An 18,344-nucleotide genomic window follows, 5' to 3' on the forward strand; every position below is an offset into this window, starting at 1 on the left:
ACGAGAATCCTAAACGAAAAAAGGCCTGGGTGAAGCAAGGTGAACCAGGTCCTTCACAACCGAAACGAGATATTCATTGTGCAAAGGTTATGCTGTATATATGGTGGGATTTGAAACGTGTGGTGTAGTATGAACTTCTGAAACTTGGTGAAACTATTAATGGACACCGCTATCGACAACAATTAATGCGTTTGAAGCAAGCTCTGGCCTGGAAACGACCAGAATGGAATAACAGGCATAATAAACTTATTTATCAAGATGATAACGCTCGACCACATGTCGCAAAACCGGTCAAAACCTATTTGGAAAATGTCGGATGGAAAGTGTTACTCCACCCGCGATATTCACCAGACACTGCTCCGTCTGACTACTACTTGATCGATTGCATGAATAACGATTTGATTGGACAGCGGTTCACTTCTTCAGAAAATATCGAAAAATGGATCTTTGATTAGATTGCGTCAAAAGATGAGGAATTCTTTCGACACGGAATCCGTAAATTGCCTGAAAGATGGGAGAAAGTAGTGGCTAGCGATGGACAATATTTTTGTTAACGTATTCATTTACTTTGTTTTTGAAATAAAGCTTCAATTTTTATTAAAAACCGCACGAATTAATTCCTAGACCAAATAGCTTCGCTACTGAAACGGACATTAAAATCAAAATCAACTCAACTGAAATCGGGCCCCTTTTAATGGCATTTTCAGCGTAGGAAATAACCAAAAGTCACCCATGGAGCCATGTCGGGTGAGTAGGGAGCCTGACGACACACAGGAATGTTGTACTTGGCGATGAAAGCCTGAATCAAATTTCATGGACACTCTTCTCATGCTCAAATTCTCGTTGAAAATTGAATGTACCGATCCGATTGAATGGTTTCCGCTTGGATATCGCCAAGCATTTGGCAAAATTTGATGCAATGTCGCTGCCCGAGTTTTTCTGTCATTTTACAAAAAAACTGAAATCTAATGATCGCTCACTACACGTCTTCACTCGTTAACCGACTACCAGCGACTGACGCTTTCTGCGGACGGGAAAAATTAAGGACTGCGCATAAGTGTCCAATCTACATCTATATTGAAGGAAATCGCCTGCGCCTCATTGGTTTACGCGGGAAAAAATAAGGTTCGATAACTTTTGAACACACCTCGTATGTGCCGACTTGATGCGTTAGGTGACAGGTCTACTTGTAAGTTATACAAAAAACACACGCGAAGAAACTGCTTCGATTCTCCATTTCCCTTCGACACTGGACGAATTATGATTGTTGTATGTGCACAACGTTCCTTTATTACTGAAGGTCGGTGGTCAGAGTAACTCCTGATCACTTGATAGGCACGTGAGTCATTTCGTTTTATCTATGTGAGCGCAGCATTAATGGGACATCGAAAACGGCAAGTAATTTTTCGGTTACCTTGTAAAATACAAACTATTACGTAGATAATAATTATTAGTTGCATTTGGAGAAGTGCTTATACTAGATTGGACAATAAAATAATGAGACTAATTGTTTTTCCCTATCTATGGTGACAACCCCGCAGCCTGCCGCAGACAATGTGTGACCTTGGTCTTCCCCACCACACCACAAGTAGTGCGCACTTCTAATGTTCCAATCAGGAGTAGCAGCTTAAAGAGTAAAGTTATGTGTTTACTCTTAGTCACAAGAATGGAATCACAAAATACTGCGGAGCGGTATGTCATCTCTTTCTGTATGAAACTCGTTGAGAATACCGCGGTAACTTAACGGGAAGTTTCAGCAGACTTTTGGAAACGAGATTTTATCAAGGGCATAAGAGTTCCGTTGGCACAAAATGTTTTCTAAAGTCAGAACCAATGTGGAAGATAAAGCAGTGAGCAACCATCTACAGAATGAATAAGATACCAACACAATCAGGGTGAGTGAACTTGTGCGAGTTGATCGAAGATTAAGCGTGAAAATGATTGCGAACGAACTCAGCATTAATCGGGAAACTGTGGGCCTGATAATGTCTGAGAATGCGAGAAATTTGTGCCAAAATTGTCCCAAAAATCTCACACAGCAACTAAAAGATCAGCACTGCGGGCTGCTGATCTGTTGGAACAAGTGAAACTGAACACAGAATTATTAAACGTTCTCGCTAGTAAAGAATGTTGATTTTTTCTTTTAATATGATCCCGAAACGACACGGCAAAGTTCGCAATGGTGTTCGAAGGAATCGCCAAGACAAAAGAAAGATTGCATCTCGAAATGCATGCTTGTGTGCTTCTTTGACTCTGTAACCGCTTTTCAGATCTGCCCCCTGCTATCCCACCAACGAGTACTTTCAGGAGACCTGAACTTACCTGGTTAAGACATCAAAGAACATTTCCAAAAAGGGATTACAGAACTTTTCCCGGATCGCCCTCCGGTCTCAACAATGAGATAAGCATCAAGCACCGAGAGGTTCAGATGTCTCGTCTCGAAATTCTCACGGACATCCAGATGATCGCTCAGGCCGTGACACACAAAAATATCATTCACACATGCAGTGAAAACACATTAAATAAAATGATACTATGCTTATTTATTAAATGCACTATGTAATATATATATATATATATATATATATATATATAATCAGAAAAACAATCACAACACTAAACATTGATATGAGTATAGACACTTTACTATTTCCACAAATAAAATTACACTTCACATTTCGCGAGATAATAGCCCTTTACTTTTGTATCACATATGTATGTGGATGAAATATATTTGGGGGCTCACCACAAACCCTTTTCTCACATTACTCACTAATGGATGTGGAGGTTCACACTGGAATAACACTAAAGTAATCCCAGGACATAAGTTCCTGGCTCCTGCGGGAAAAATCTGTATCCAGCAGAATACAAACAGGTAGTCACAATGTAGAATTAGAACATTGGAGGACCCGTTTTTACTTATACGCACAGGGTCATCGGACCCGGAACTTCACTAAGTGGGGCTAGCCGTGATACCAGTCCTTGATCGGCTATGAGACGTGTGCCCTTTTACTTACATGTATGGCGAATTTCACTAACTTATTCGCTAAATCGACGCGTGGAGAAAACTCTTAGAATTGAGATGTTCCATGTGTAAACTGGATTGACTGACTGGTCAATGTTGGCAGTTCATTTTAAAATGTAATTAGGTTAAGCTACCTGTATGGATATGTAAATTATATGTCGAAAAAATTTGCGTTAATTCACAGTTCACTGGCAACGATGCAGAATGGCACGATAACTAACCGTGAGAACTTGTAGGTAAAACTGGCTGAACGATATGATTTGCACCGCTGAGTCGTTCACACACCTGACAGTCTGCTCTGGCCTGTCGCAGTATTTCCATAAATAATTGAAGAAGCACTTAATTTAGTTCCAAATAACTATAGAACGTAGTCATTGTATATTAATAAGTAAGGAAGAAACACTGAGGACCCAAGTAATAAAAATACAGTTATCATATGTGTAGTTCAGATAATGAATGTGGCCTTTGTTAGTCACTAAAATTATCTCACGGTGAAAGAGCGTTTCAGATATATGTATGACGGAACGATGAAAAACTTTTTTGTTCTTGGTTCGTGGGAAAGAAATTGAATTACTTGCAACTTCCACCGAAGAAAAGTTATTTGCGTTGCAAAAATAAAGTATACATTGAAGAATGATTTCTTTGTTTCCAAAATATACAGATCGTTCACAAAAAATACATATATAACCTAGTGACGGTTATAACTCCATGGATATTGTGCACAAAGATTGGTTACCTTCAGGCCAGACAGTAAACCAACATTACTACAAAAAAAATTCTCAAAAGACTGAGAAATAGGGTCATCATGTTCATCCAGACATTATTGACAACTGAATCCTGCATCACGATAATTAACCATCCCAAACTGCTTGGACAGTTTTGCACTCAAAATCCATTGTGGTGCTACCACAATTTCCTTATTGATGCGACATGGCCCCATGTAATTTTTTTGTTACCAAAGGGAAACCAATCATTAAAGGATGTCATGTTGCAACAGTACAGGACATCATTGTAACAAGAGCTTTTGTGGTATACCAGAAGATGAGTTTCAGAGATGCTACCAATAGTGGAAGCGCCGATGGACTGTGTGCAGGCATAAGGAAATTTCTTGGAAGGTGATTATAGTTAATCAAGATTGTAAATAAAGGTTGTTTTTTCTCTTTTTTTCCTAACTAGCCTCATTACTTTATTGTTCAACCTCGTATTACGATCTACAATAGTTTTTGCTTCAAAATACAGCTGATCTCTACAAGTCGGCTACTTTTCAGTGAAACCGATGGTAGCCAACCTTGGTCTCACTGCACATCAATTTACAGAAAATTTTATGCAGAATATAAATCGTATTATTGAAATTACTTATATCTACCAGAGTGAAATGAAAAAAAAAAAAAAAAAAAAGCTGTCATACATTACTGAAGAAAGTTAAATTATTCATTCATAATTGTAACTACTTGTAAATTTACACAAGTGAGTTTTCATATATTTCACTACTGATGATTTATTTCTATTGTACAGATCTTCCAACCTACGTGCACGTAGTTTTTCTGAAACGCAGCTCCATAAAGTTCTTCATTTGATTGGGTACGCGTTACACGAAGAAGAAAGGCAGCACTCAGAAGAAGGACAGTTTGTAATGTTCACTGAATATGCAGAGAAAAGAGAAATTTTGAAATTACTTGAAGATCTTGTCAATAGTCCTAGAGTTGAAGCTCACAAGGACCTCATCACTTGGACAATTCGAAAGTATCGGCAGGTGGTTGCTTTGAGGAAACAGAACGAAGTAATCATGCAACCAATTACTGAAACCAGCATAAATGAAAGTGAAGGAAGATCGCAAAAGGTTTGTAAATTTAATTTGTAATTAAGTGAACAGTATAAAAACATGGTAGTCAGATTGTAATTATTCAACTTGAAAACAACGCGTAAGAGACGAGGCCTTATCCAGAATTTTTGAATAAAGAGAAATGGTAGTATTAGATGAAAATACCAAAAATGATAATATATCTAGTGTTAATGTGTAAATTTTTGGGAAAAGGATAAGAGTATATTATAGTTTTTAATTATTTGTTTGTATATATACAATATCATGTGTGCATGTGTGTATGCAATATAGAGACAAACTATAGTAGTTTCATTGTTGGCCAAATGTATTACCCATAATCCATAATATTACTTGTTTTCATTGAAATTAATATTTCTTTATAGAAAAAAGGAAGGTGATTCTACACTCGAAATACGAGATTATATTGCTACAAACAGTTCCATTATCTTAATTATGGCTAGGTAGAAAGAGTATTTGTGGTGATAAACAGAAAACTTTGTCTTTTGGTATAATGAGAAGTCAAATGACGAGGGAAAAAAAATGTTAATTTAACCAGAGCAGAAGTGAAAGGTCACTGAGTAAGCGATAGTTTAGGTGTATGAGAGATAACAGGATCTAGTTAGAAGGAAAAATAACATGTATAAGGCGGAAGAAATTTAAGAAAGGATAGGAATATGAAAGAGAAAATAAAAATTAATGCCGATGAAAGAAAAGAAAATAGTATTCTAAGGAAGGAATACAAGAAAAATAGAAAAGTAAAAAAGAAAGAGAGAAAAAAATTGAAATATAAAAATGTTCTTAAGAGGTTTTCTGAGCTTATGATATGGGGGCAGGATAGGATGTCTTAAGACACTGCATATGCCTCTTAAGGGCAAGTCCTGGCTGACAGTGTTCTAACCCGAGATCGGTCCTCACAGTGAGGAGTTTGGTTTACAAGAAAGGACTAACCCTGCGTGCAGTAGGAACGGGCAACGGCGAGAACCAGTATAGTGTCGGCAAAAGATGCATTCCTAGCTGGTGAAATTCAGCTGGAAACTGTGATCATCTATCTCCCAAGAACAAGCTGCATGGGATGGGAATTTTTAAAACTGAATTACCTCAAATGGATAAAACAAAAACTTATAATCCCATACTGCAAAAGTAGTGATTCTGTGGAATTTTTGGGAAGTCAAAAGTTGTTTAATTATGGACAGACAATATACATTGGAGGATGGAGTCAAAACATATCAGGTAGGTTAGAAGATCTGCAGAGGAAGACAGAACGGCTGAAAGTAGATATAGTGAAGATCAGCTAAGTAAAATGGAAAGAACAAGATTACTTTCAGTTGGATGTTTGTAGAATTATCAATAGCGTTGTCCCGGGAATTAACTGGGGCACCGCTTATTTATTTATTTCACTGGTATTAACAGGGATGATGTCAAATTGTTGTTACTTACTTATTCCACTCATATTGGCAGGGGCAGCGCCGAAGGGCTTTTCCTAATTTATTTATTTAACTCTTTTTATAGTTTAAATGTGATATATTGCATAAACCTTCTCGTGCGAGGAACGGGTATTTCAGCTAGTGTCACAATAAAGAGCTTCATGAGAGTATACTTCAGTATCAGTTTCACCTTAATAGTTGGCGGATTCTTGTTCAGCATCAATTTTTAGGTTTATAAAATAATTTGTTTTTTCCCATTTTCTCGTAAACTATGCATTAGCTGTGACACTCGTGTATATCAATGTGTCTACTCAGTGAGGTACTCAGTGAGATATGTCTGATCTTTGGACATTTCATTTTTCATTGAAAGCTAATAATGTTGTAGAGTTTGACACATTCACTTTTAATTTTATGCTTTAGTATAGCCAGTTTATAGTAAGGCCAGTGTACATAGTTAGGAGAAATCCTAATTACGATTTTTGTGTGATATATAGTAGTGGTCTAATTGAAGTTTGAGTATTTAATGCAGTATTGACCTCCGCTGTTCTAATTTGCTGATATATAAACTGATTTATGGGGTGTACAAATATTTGTAACACTTTTATTCTTTATATTGTGACTTATGTTGTTAAGGATATGATAAATATGCTATTTGTAATGAAGGTGAACATTATTAAGGTAATTTTTTAAGTCACAAGCTACTTTTTCATATTTTTCCTAACCGTGTTTCTCGAAGTGCTGTTTTAAGTGTTCTGTATGATAAACATTTTGTGTGTTATACCATTTGTAGTAAGGGAGAGTTCAAGAAACTTGCTTTTATGAATAGGTTGTGATGGTTAGCTAGTCACCCGCAACCAATCTAGAACATCATGGGAAGTTCCTTTCAATAAATTTTATTTTCTTTAAGCAATTAATACAAATATGAATTTTTTTCGGTGAATGGATACTGAGGGTTTTAGTATATAAGATTGTAAAGAAGGGATTTTATAAATCTGGGACTGTTTCCATTGTTGAAACTGTGTAATCAACTGATGAAGTATACTCGTTTTAGAAAATTCATGAGAGTGACTGAAGGTTCATATGTATGACAGTGTCTTTATAAATTGCAACCTATGGGCTATTTTCACAGCAGAAAAATACAAAAGTGAATCAAATTTTAGAACTTCACAATTGCTTAGTAAACTGAGCATGCTGTAACTTAAAATAGTTACTGTTGTTGATAAGTTACTCTTGTTGAATAAACACCTGTAAGTCAATTGACGTTATATGTGAGGCCGGATCGATAAGTAATGCATTAGTTTTCCACGCAGTATACTGATCTGGGACGTGAAAATTGAAATAAAATTAACTTGAAGTTGGCAATGTAATCGGCTGTTGTTCGATATTTTGCACCTTTAGCTGCAGCAGCTTGGACTACTGAACAGAGGTAGCACTTGTGTTTCAGTCGTCTACCTATGAAGAGCAGAGAGTGTAGTACGCTTTATTTTGTATTGATGTGTGTGTGGAGGGTGGCATAAAACAAATCTCAAGTGAAATTCCCTGAGAAATGATTTTCGTGTGGAGGAAAACTGTACAGATCGTAGCAATTTATCGAGTAGAAAATTCAGGTTTTGAAGGTATTACATGTCAATACAACATGGAACTACAGTTTGAGTGCAAAAACGGTCTGCAATCTTGGATTTAAATAATTTATTTTTAATATCTGATAGCTACAAAAAATAGACTCAGGTCCTTTCTGCAATAATCGATTAATTTGCTTAATATTTTGTTCCTGTCAGATCAATCTGCTTTCTTCGCTATCTGGCGCAAGTTCTTATATGACTTTAGAATGACAGAACTTACGGAAGTCTTGCTGACGGCTTCAGTATCTATTTTCTCTTCTTTTTATTTTGTATTCAACTTTAGTTTTGTTTTATTTTACTTACCTCATTTACGGTATAACCTAACTTTGTGCAGGATCATGTACTTGTGTAATTGTGTTTCTAGATTGAAGGAAATGGAATTTCATGGAGGAAGAGAAAAGTAATGAGACAATAGATCAGAGGGGTGCGGTTCGATTCCTAGTTTCGCCTTACCAGGTTCGAGCATTGAACTGATTACGGTGATTCAGATTCCATCTTAAAGCCGGTCACAGGACAGACGAGCAGAGGTCTAGTATTATGAGTAATACAACAAAGCTTCGTATCGCATATTCACTCAAGCACATGCTGGACAGAGACCTCTCCAACACTTTGACTGAGACACACAGTCGATGTACTCAACACTCTCTTTCCACACACTCTCCTACTTCCCTGTGCCTGAGGTTAGTTGCGTTCCTCTCGTCAATATGTGTCCGGCCTAAAGTATAAGTCCGCATCTCATATAGCCTCGTTCCTAGAAAGAGACTCTAAATTTCAAGGAACAAGTAGCTTGACGCTATCATGGTATGAAACCTATTTAACTAGATAAGTGCAAACATAATACCCACTACTGTCGCTTCAAGTGCCCATTACACTTGTAGAGCAGCGTCTTATCTATCAACACTTGGTTCCATGACAGTGTAATAGCATTTGATCCGTGAAGCACTACATTGCTATAAGTGTGAGTGATAACCCACTGCAGTAAGAAATCGTAGAAAGTGAATCGTGCAGTGTGGAAAAAAAAAAAAAAAATCGTAGACCCCATTTGAGTGGTGGTGATTGAACGATAGTAATTGGATCTGTTTTTGATGGAAGTGGTAGAGGAATTCAGTATGAATAGTTTTAAGATTATGCATCCCTTCCAATATTCTACCGCTTTGTTCATGGTCCTACTGTTAGCAGGCGCCGCACAAGAGGCCATGCAAGGATGGTATCAGAGTGATGTTGAGCTGGCAAACGATTTTCACTATTGTACAGAATGACGTATTGCACGTGAAGTTGTTTGAATACTACTAAGTAAAGCGGGATTCTATGCCAGAAAGTTGGCGTTGACGGCTTGTCACAATCGTCAACGATACACATTGTGCCAGGAACATGTCGGATAGGGAGAAGAATAATGGCAGTGAGTAGTATTCCCAGATTAATCTCATTTCAGCTTGTCGATAGATTTGCGACGGCTCGACTTTGATAGTACATTGTGAAGAAATTTTTCGTCTATATATTAGCTCTTTTCGCAAAACATTTAACCTGTAATTTCCATATAAGGATGATAATTGCTTGGCATGCATTTCTGGAAACAAAAGATCTGTATTGAGCGATCTGCGTTGATTGCTTGATTCTAGTCCTTGATTTGATTGATTGATTAGTATTAGTAATTTCTAAGCATCGAGGTTATACAGGAGAGACTACCGTTAAAGAGGAATATGAGCCATCGATGCTCTCCCATTGGGAATCTAATCCGGAACCTCGTTCACTAAAGACATGCACTGTCGTCACTAGACTAGTGAGCAATGTTGGATCTTCGTTCTATTAGGCATGTTTGGGATGGATGAAGAACTACCCAGTGTAGCTTCCCACCACGAACTCTTCTGGACAAGAAAGCCCTCGGAAAGGAATTGTGGCGTAAGTTTCAAGGATTGGTTATCGATCTCATCCAGAGCCATTTGTTTATTCCAGGTGGATGCACATGTATTGACCTTTTAATACTATACTCTCGTTCATTCTGAATACGAGTGAAGTGTATGTGTGTTGTAACTCTTCAGGAGCAGACTGATATCGTAGTGGTTAGCGCGCCGTTACGGAAAGCCAGAGATGGGTTAGCCTCGCAATTTCTTACTCTTTGAATTTTCATTGTGTTCACACTTAATAGAAGATGTGAGGAAAATAGGATTATCCATCATATTTTTATATAATTAGTTTCACTTAATTTGTTATTATGTTTATTAGGAGGAAAAAGAATGGAGAGCGACAATGGCAGCTAAAAGAAGAGCAAAAATCATGGCGCAGATGACAGCTATGCAGAAAAATTTCATGAAGGAAAATGCTAAATTATTTGAAGCTACACGTAAGTACTTTTTATGTGAACGTAATGCTAACTGCTGTTGTATATGTATTCTAGTACTGAAGGTAAAATGTAGAAAGAAGGGTAGTTTATATGCGACAGAAATTATTATTTTTATGTTCGTAGGTTCACATGCATTTTTTGTTTACAATTTCCGACACAATTCCATATTGACATTCACAGAAATATTTCCATATAATTATGCCACCAATTCCTGATACGTCATTAGTTCGTAAGTTGTCAAAATTTCTTGTAAATTTAAGATTTTTAAATATATATATTGTGCCATGTATGCATTATGCCATTATACACCTAATGCATAGACATTCTCATATAGTTGTATACTATGAAGCAATGGCAAGTTTGAAAATATCAACTGAAATAATTAGAATTTATGAAATCAAGTATGTGACTATATTTGCAACCTGAAATATTCGTACTTGCTTCAGTATAGAATTGATCTAAATTTAATTTAGTAAAAATAAAAACAAAGTGCAGTATTTTGAAGTATTATATGATACAAATTGTTTGTAAGCTCGGGATTCAAGAGTAGAAACAGTTTTATAGTTCGATGACAGTGGTAATTGAAGGGCGTGGTAGATCAAGGAGCGTGCAACATTTTCGTTGAAACATTCATTTCGCAATTAATGTACTGTAGACGTTACGTAACCTTGATTATGTGGGTCTGTGTTTTTTGTTACCTTAGAACAGAATAACAATGAATGCAGTGAAATATACCCAGATACACAGACAAAAATCCATCACAGTTCGTTTAGAACTGAAACAGTTACACATATAACATCTTCGTAAGTAGTGAACTGTAATTTCGATATATTTCTTCTTTTCAGTCTTCTTTTGATTAAGGGGGCCGCGGTGGCTCAGTGGTAGAGCGTTCACCTCTGGTGCGTGTGGCCCCGGGTTCGATCACAGCTCCCGCCAAGTGAACTTTGTGGTGGACAAACACCGTGTGCATGGATTTTCTCGCGGTTCTCCCGTTTCCTCCCACTTTCTTCATTTCACCATTTCATTCATCTGATAATCACCGTCGTCTTTAGCCTTGCCGGTATAACTGTGGAATGTAAAACACAGATTTCATTTCATTTCTTTTGTTTAAGATTTTGTTCATATTTCATAAATAAATGTCATTAATATTCGTATAAAGTTGCATACATAACTTCCATTAGAATATTCACAAGTGGTAGTTTACTCTTCGGATGAAGTATTATTATTATTATTATTATTATTATTATTATTATTATTATTATTATTATTATTATTATTATTATTATTATTATTATTATTATTAAATTTGTGAAATACGACTTCTACGATTTAGTTATTTTATATATAAATACTTCATTAATAACCTTAACATATGGTATAAGTGGCTTTCTTATGGAAAAATCTACAAGGGGTAGTTTACTTTTGGGAGACGAGTTTTCTTTGGATGAAATTTGCCGAAAACTCCTTATAATTTTGTTCGTATTTCACAAGGAAATGTTTCATTAATAACTGCAACACAGCATGAATTAGTTTAGGGAATTGGAGCGAGAGAGGTTAGTGCAGTGGTCCGTACTTTTGATTCCTAATCAAGTTTTTTAATGCTCAAACATTTTCGACAATGCAACCAAAACGTTTGTCTGTGCTTCAGATTAAAATAAGTATTAAGAAAAATATAAACTTCCATTTTCAGTACTTGAAATTGAATTGACTAATTGAGGAATACTGTTTCTGGTTTGAAACTTTTTCTCCTTACGTTACAGAGCGTGCTATTAAAACCGGCCATTCAATTTAAAAGTACCACAAACAAAAGTATCAAAGATAATCTACGTTTAAGTATGACTGATCATGAAATCATTTAGAGAATCGAAAACAAACTTCAGGTAGCTTGCCTATTGCTTGGTGAGGTTAACTGAGAAATGTAGACCTTTTCAGTTTGAGGCAGATTACTTAAGTGGTGTTAAGAAATGAATAGCAAATTTGCAAAATATTGGACAGAGTTCAATAACTAAATATTTTCTTTTGCGTTGAAGAAGAATCTCATTGATTTGATATTTGTTTGCGTGCGCGTAACTTAATCAAGTAGAAATAAAATTCCAGTTGCATAAATTCGTTGTATATTTGAGATGCTGAATGAAGTTAATAATTTGTTATTGGTCGAGTTGACATCAGTATTTTCGTATAACAATGATTCGTTATGTAATAATTCTTTGTTATATCTAACCGCAACTATAATCACGTATATAACTAAGGGAGATTATATTGGCCAGTCTGTGTCATTGGCAATACGAATTTCATCGAGACACCCGTGTATTAGATATGTCATGTTATATATTTAAATATATTGATCATGGATGTGTTTGATAACGGATGTAGTCACCTTAAAATGATGTACTCGTATATTATGCGGAACGGTTATAATTACTGTTGATATTCTCCAACGTGCTAGAATTCCATTCTTTAAGAACCCTTTTTGTGAACTTCTAATCGTACAGAACGATGTATCACCAATCGGCGTTCAAGGATTGAAGTGTGCAGAGCGAGGTGGCCACTGGAGACTCTGTATGTCCTTAAATGCTCAGATAATAATGACTCAGCGCAACCTTAAGTAAATGTGAATTATTAACTATTAAACGGAATCCAGGTGGGAATGCTCAACGGAAAAATATAGTATTGTAGTACGAAATCCTTGTAAATGACAGTTGTTCGAATACTCTTGTGGAACTTTTGGAGTCCCGTGCATGATCTACCATAATTCTGCCATTCGTAAGGATTTCTATCTTTCCATATTTCTACAATGTTAGCAGGCTTGTTACAAATAGCCAGAAAGTGGCAAGATATCAAAAGCTGAAAATCACTATTCAGTAGTAAATGAAACTCGTCCATGGACAATATTCTTCATCAATGTTACATTGTCTTGTAACCGCTCTCCATAGTCTGCCCCATGTTGTCCTGCCAGTGAGTATGTTTCGGGTATCTGGACTTACCTGGGTAGGATGTTGAAGGACATCTCCAAAACGGATTACTAAATTTTCTCCGAATTGCCCGCCGGTCTCAATAATAAGGTGAGCATTAGGCACTGAGAGGTCCGGATGTCTCGTCTCGAAAACCTCACGGACGATCAGACGGTCACTCAGACCACAACACACACAAACATAATTCATACATACAACAAAGGTACACTGGATTAAATGACACTATGCTTATTTACTAAAATACTATTTAAAGAAAAAAAATAACGGATTAAAAAAATAATCACAACACTCAACACTGCATATGAATAATTATTTCCATTAATAGGATTACACTTTACCTTCTCACTATACTTTACCCCTTTGTCACTTGATATATATTAGGATTGAAGATTAAGATAACAATTTCTCTAGATATACTTTTCTCACACCACTAATACACTAGGGGGATTAACACTGGGGAAAAGTAGCCGGGATAATCCCACGAAGTAATATAGTTGCTGCTCCAAACAGTCCTGAAGAGTCGACACGAGTCTCCAGCAAAAATACGTAGTTTCCAAAGTGGAATGATAATGTTGGAGGGCGCGTTATAACTAGTACGCACAAGGTGTGTGAACCTAGGATTTACTGATTGGGGCTAGCTGTAAGAAAACGTCCTTCACCGGCTAATACCTTGTGCTCCTTAGCACAGCATACTTTATTCCTGACGCGACGTGCGTGGTTGCTGCCTCGAAACCTGGAGTAACACTTCCCGAACTTAGAGGTTCGAGATACGAGCTGCATTGATCGAATAATCCATGTTGACAGTTCATTCTTAAAAGCACTCAGGTTGAATCACCTGTATGGAAATGTAAATAGAATATAAAAAGAGTTGAAGTTAATTTTAGTCTACTGGCCACGACGCACAAGACATTGCGATAACTTGACTGTGAGAATGTTTAGATAAACTGGTAAAGCGATGTGGCTGGCGACGATTTGACGCTTGGACACCTGTTCTACTCTGATCTGCTCTAATCTACTACAATATTTTCATAAACGATTAAAGAAATCACTTAATTCAGTTCCAAATAACTGTAGAATATATACTATGCATATTAATAAGTCAGGGAGAAACACTGAGAAGCTTCGTTGCTCACTGAAGTGTGCTCACCACAAAGTAATGTTTTAAATATATATACGAATAGACGATAGAGACTTTTTTGTTCAATTGCGTGGGAAAGAAGCAATTCCTACCGAAGAAAGAAGTTATTTGCGTTGCAGAATATAGTATAAATCGAAAAAATTATTACTGTCTTTGCAAAATATACAGATCGTCGAGAAAAGAATACTTCTATAACTTGGTGACGGTTATAGATTTGTGTCTGACAAGAGGACCGACCTGTCAAGTGCACACGTGGACAGGTTGAGAACTCCTGGCCATTTAATAAGATTTTAATAAAATTAGGTGTTTCACCAAGAATTTAAAATCAGTTAGTCAGCAACACTGTAATATGATGTGAGACTTACGTGCAGAAACGTTCAATGGTTTTTCATCTGAAAAAGGGGTATTTAAAAATAGTTAAATAACTTGTTGTTCACTCACTTTAACATGATGAGGATCCTGCATGAGCAATATCCAGTCTAAGTGTTCCATAAAGTAATAGGATCCTTTTAAATGTCTGCAGTCGGGTTTTCTTATATTCCGTTTCTTCATATATTGAAATGCATACTATCTTCCTGTGGTGAACGTCATTCGTTGTTCTCCAGCGTTGAGTTGATGAGGGAAGAAGTGAATTTTTTTATACACTGGTGTGAGAAACGAGGCATGGGTTAAACACCTGTATAATAACTTTTTTCTTCACTGATAGTGCGCAAAGAAAGCGTTTATAGAGCTATTTAAATTGTTGTTTACCTTTTTCCCTTTTTTAAATATTTTTCGTAAAATGTTTTTAAGTGTTCCGTTTCAATCACTTTATATCGTATAATATCAAGTAAATATACACACTCAATAACTATTCATGAAAATATTGACTTAGAAAATTATCAAACATTGCAATAAAAGTTAGTAAATTTATCCTTTAGAATATACTTATTTAAAACATTAAAACATGAATGAATATGTAAGTAGCAAAAAATGTAAAACATATTAAAATATTAAAATACTTATTGTCAAAGCTTCAATATTACTGCAATATATTTGAAAAATATAAAAATAATTGGAAAAGTAAAATGAATGAAACATAAACACACTATAGACTGACAATATACAAGCAAAATAAGGTTTTCATCTGCATGTCCTTTTTTTTAAAAAAAAAAAGTGCTTTATGTTTAAGAAAAAGGAACGAAAATTCGTTTTTCCAAGAATAAAAAAACATAAGTTTGAGTGTCAAAACTGACGTTAACAGTGGTTCCCACAAACGAGCGTGATTCTGCATATCAAGAAAAAAGATTGTGATTTCGCTGACATGTATGAAGAAAATTCGGTACGTCATAAAATCAAAGTGACATCTGCTCGCCATGTGAAAATCGAGACTTTAATTCTATAATGCTTAATGTAACGAACGATTTCATTCTGAAACAGAGTTATTATTAGCTTAGACCTAGAATAATAATTGTTATTCACATCCAAAAAACGTAAATATTGTAGGGTTACCAGAACATGTGCGTATTGTCTGCAAAAGAACTTATTAATAAAACGTTGAAAACTAAAGGTGTTGATCCAAGTTTTTCGCAGGTCTGAATCAAGGAATTTGACTCACCAGTCCAAACATTCCAGAAAATAAACTATTACGCCATGAATTGACCAAAACCATAGGTGGGAAAAGTGTCTAATATTACACGTACTTACACACAAAATATGCGATAGTTTCGTACGATGCAAAACTTGAAACGTGAAAAGGCCTGCAACCATAGGCACTTATAAAAACGTTTCTATACACAACTGAAATATAAACAATTTAATATTCAGTTAAATACACGTATGTTCCCTGGAACAATGGTAATATTCCGTCATTCGGTCTTCCACCTAAGAAAAGATGTGTAAACACACAAAATACAAATGCTCTCGTAGCATCGTAAACATATGTCTCTATAAAACGAAATACACAAGACCTATCTAAAGAAAAACATGGGATACAAACACGAAAATATAGTCAACGACATTACAACTTCCTGGTTGGCCTGAAACATCAAAACTAAATTCCCTACAAAACAGTTATATCATTCCAAGTCAGGTAAACTTTCTTAGGCATCTTCGCTACAAAATATTAAAAACGGTCTTATTAACACATTAAAATTCAAACTCATCGACCATATGAAATAATTGTCAGAAAGTAATTTTCATAAAACGTTATGGCTTCATGCTGTTGGAAAGAAAGAAAATATGTTTATTTTCGAGATCTATAAGGATATCTCTGAGATGGGCCATGTTGATTTCTGGGCCGTGTCGACTCACAAATAATTGATGGGCCATGTCGACTTTGAAAAAAAGGTCATCCGTCACTGGTGGTATGGCTGAAATCTAAAGATTTTATTCAAAATCTTTGGCCATGTTGATTTCTGAAGGAAATCCCCCATACCATTTGCTATGGCTGAAACCTAAAGATTTGTATTCAAAATCTTTGGCCATGTTGATTTCTAAAAATCCTCCATGGCGCTAGCAATTTGGATAACAAATTTCAAATAGTTTTGGGACATACTGTAACTAAAATACAATTTTCTCAAAATTAGTACAAAAAACATTACAACATATTACCATGCAAATACACATAATATAATTACGGTTCATAAACACTAAAATATTCACAGGGATATTACTAGACAATAAAATATACTGAACTGTTTAACACAAAAATATACATACTTAATCATGGATTACTATGAAGAAAGAAAAGAAAACTATATTTTGCGATTGAAGGCAAAAATACACTTAGCTACGGAATATCCAATGGATTAGCCAAGTCCATTTTGATATAGAACTGCAATTTCAGGAAATATTACCTCCCTGTAAAAAATATATTTATCCCCATGAAATATCCTACCCGAAGAAGTTTCCTTACGGTCCCCAAGATGTCTCTAGGTGACTAAAAGAACGTTAATCAGAAATTACAAGAAAATATAGAAGTTAAACATATTTCCACATACATATTAGTATAGGAGAAAGACGACCGTTCACCATCATGGTCTGTTCGTATAGTTGCTTCTAAAATAAAAAGATTACTGCTTTCGTTCGGAAGATATACTGTTCACAGGACATTCCTGCACATATCACTAACCAACAAAGAAATGCCTGTTTATCACTCGTTTAAGGCTTAACCTACTTTCCTTTCTAAGCTTTTCTCTTCGAACGAAATATATCATGTCACATCCTGGAAATTCAAGTAATAAAAATCGGGTAAATGACATAAATGAGATTCAACAAAATTACAATAGACACTTCAAAGAGAAAACCAAAATCTAAGATTAACAGTAAAAAAGAAATTTGAAATTGATTATAGGTGTAAAATTTCATATTCTACGCATGAGATTCCATACTGAATTTCAATTACAAATGTACCAATGTGTGTATATATAATTAACAACTAAAAATTTTCCTATCCTGGGCATCTCGATACATCCTTTTTAATACTAAAAGGAAAATCAAACATTAATTTTAAATCATATATAGTAACATATTTAAGAATTTAAAAAGTGGGATTCTAAAATAAATCTAAAATTTAAAACACTTAATAAAAAATAGATTATAACGCTTTAATATCTTCCCACTAGCTAGGGATACGGAGCTGCGCCACTAGCTCAAAATTGCTTTTGGATAAATGCAATTTCCCTACGTGTGTAGAATGGGTTAATTTTTACTAAAAATCCGAAATTCAAACATCTGAAATAAAAAAAATGACATTAAACTAAAAGTAAGTTATTAATAAGGTTTGCAACACTAATATTCAACTGTGTGAGGTATGACATTGAGTAAAGCAAATGGAAGAAGAGGATCGATCAGCTGTGCTGTCTGCTCTTCATAGGTATAGACACAGGTGATCGATAATCCCACAGGTTCAGCGGCTGCTTATAAAAAAAAAAAATAAATAAATAAAAAAAACGTGAAAGCTACTTTTCGCTGAACGTAGTAGTAGTATGAAAGCAAAAGGTAGTTTAAAAGCAATGCG

The 18,344-nt window shown here is 35.5% G+C and overlaps 1 protein-coding gene across 1 annotated transcript in view; it reads left to right on the forward strand.

The window, feature by feature from the left end:
- Positions 1-18,344, forward strand: part of Ubr1 (Ubr1 ubiquitin ligase) — a 360,686-nt gene that overhangs the window by 170,654 nt on the left and 171,688 nt on the right. Inside the window, exons 15-16 of the mRNA XM_081752092.1 lie at positions 4,541-4,865; positions 10,117-10,234. Coding sequence (XP_081608218.1) covers positions 4,541-4,865; positions 10,117-10,234 — 443 coding nt within the window. The remainder of the gene's footprint in view (positions 1-4,540; positions 4,866-10,116; positions 10,235-18,344) is intronic.

The sequence above is a fragment of the Thermobia domestica genome, chromosome 3 (genome assembly GCF_964235325.1).
Source record: "Thermobia domestica chromosome 3, izTheDome1.hap1.1, whole genome shotgun sequence".
Taxonomy (NCBI): Eukaryota; Metazoa; Arthropoda; class Insecta; order Zygentoma; family Lepismatidae; genus Thermobia; species Thermobia domestica.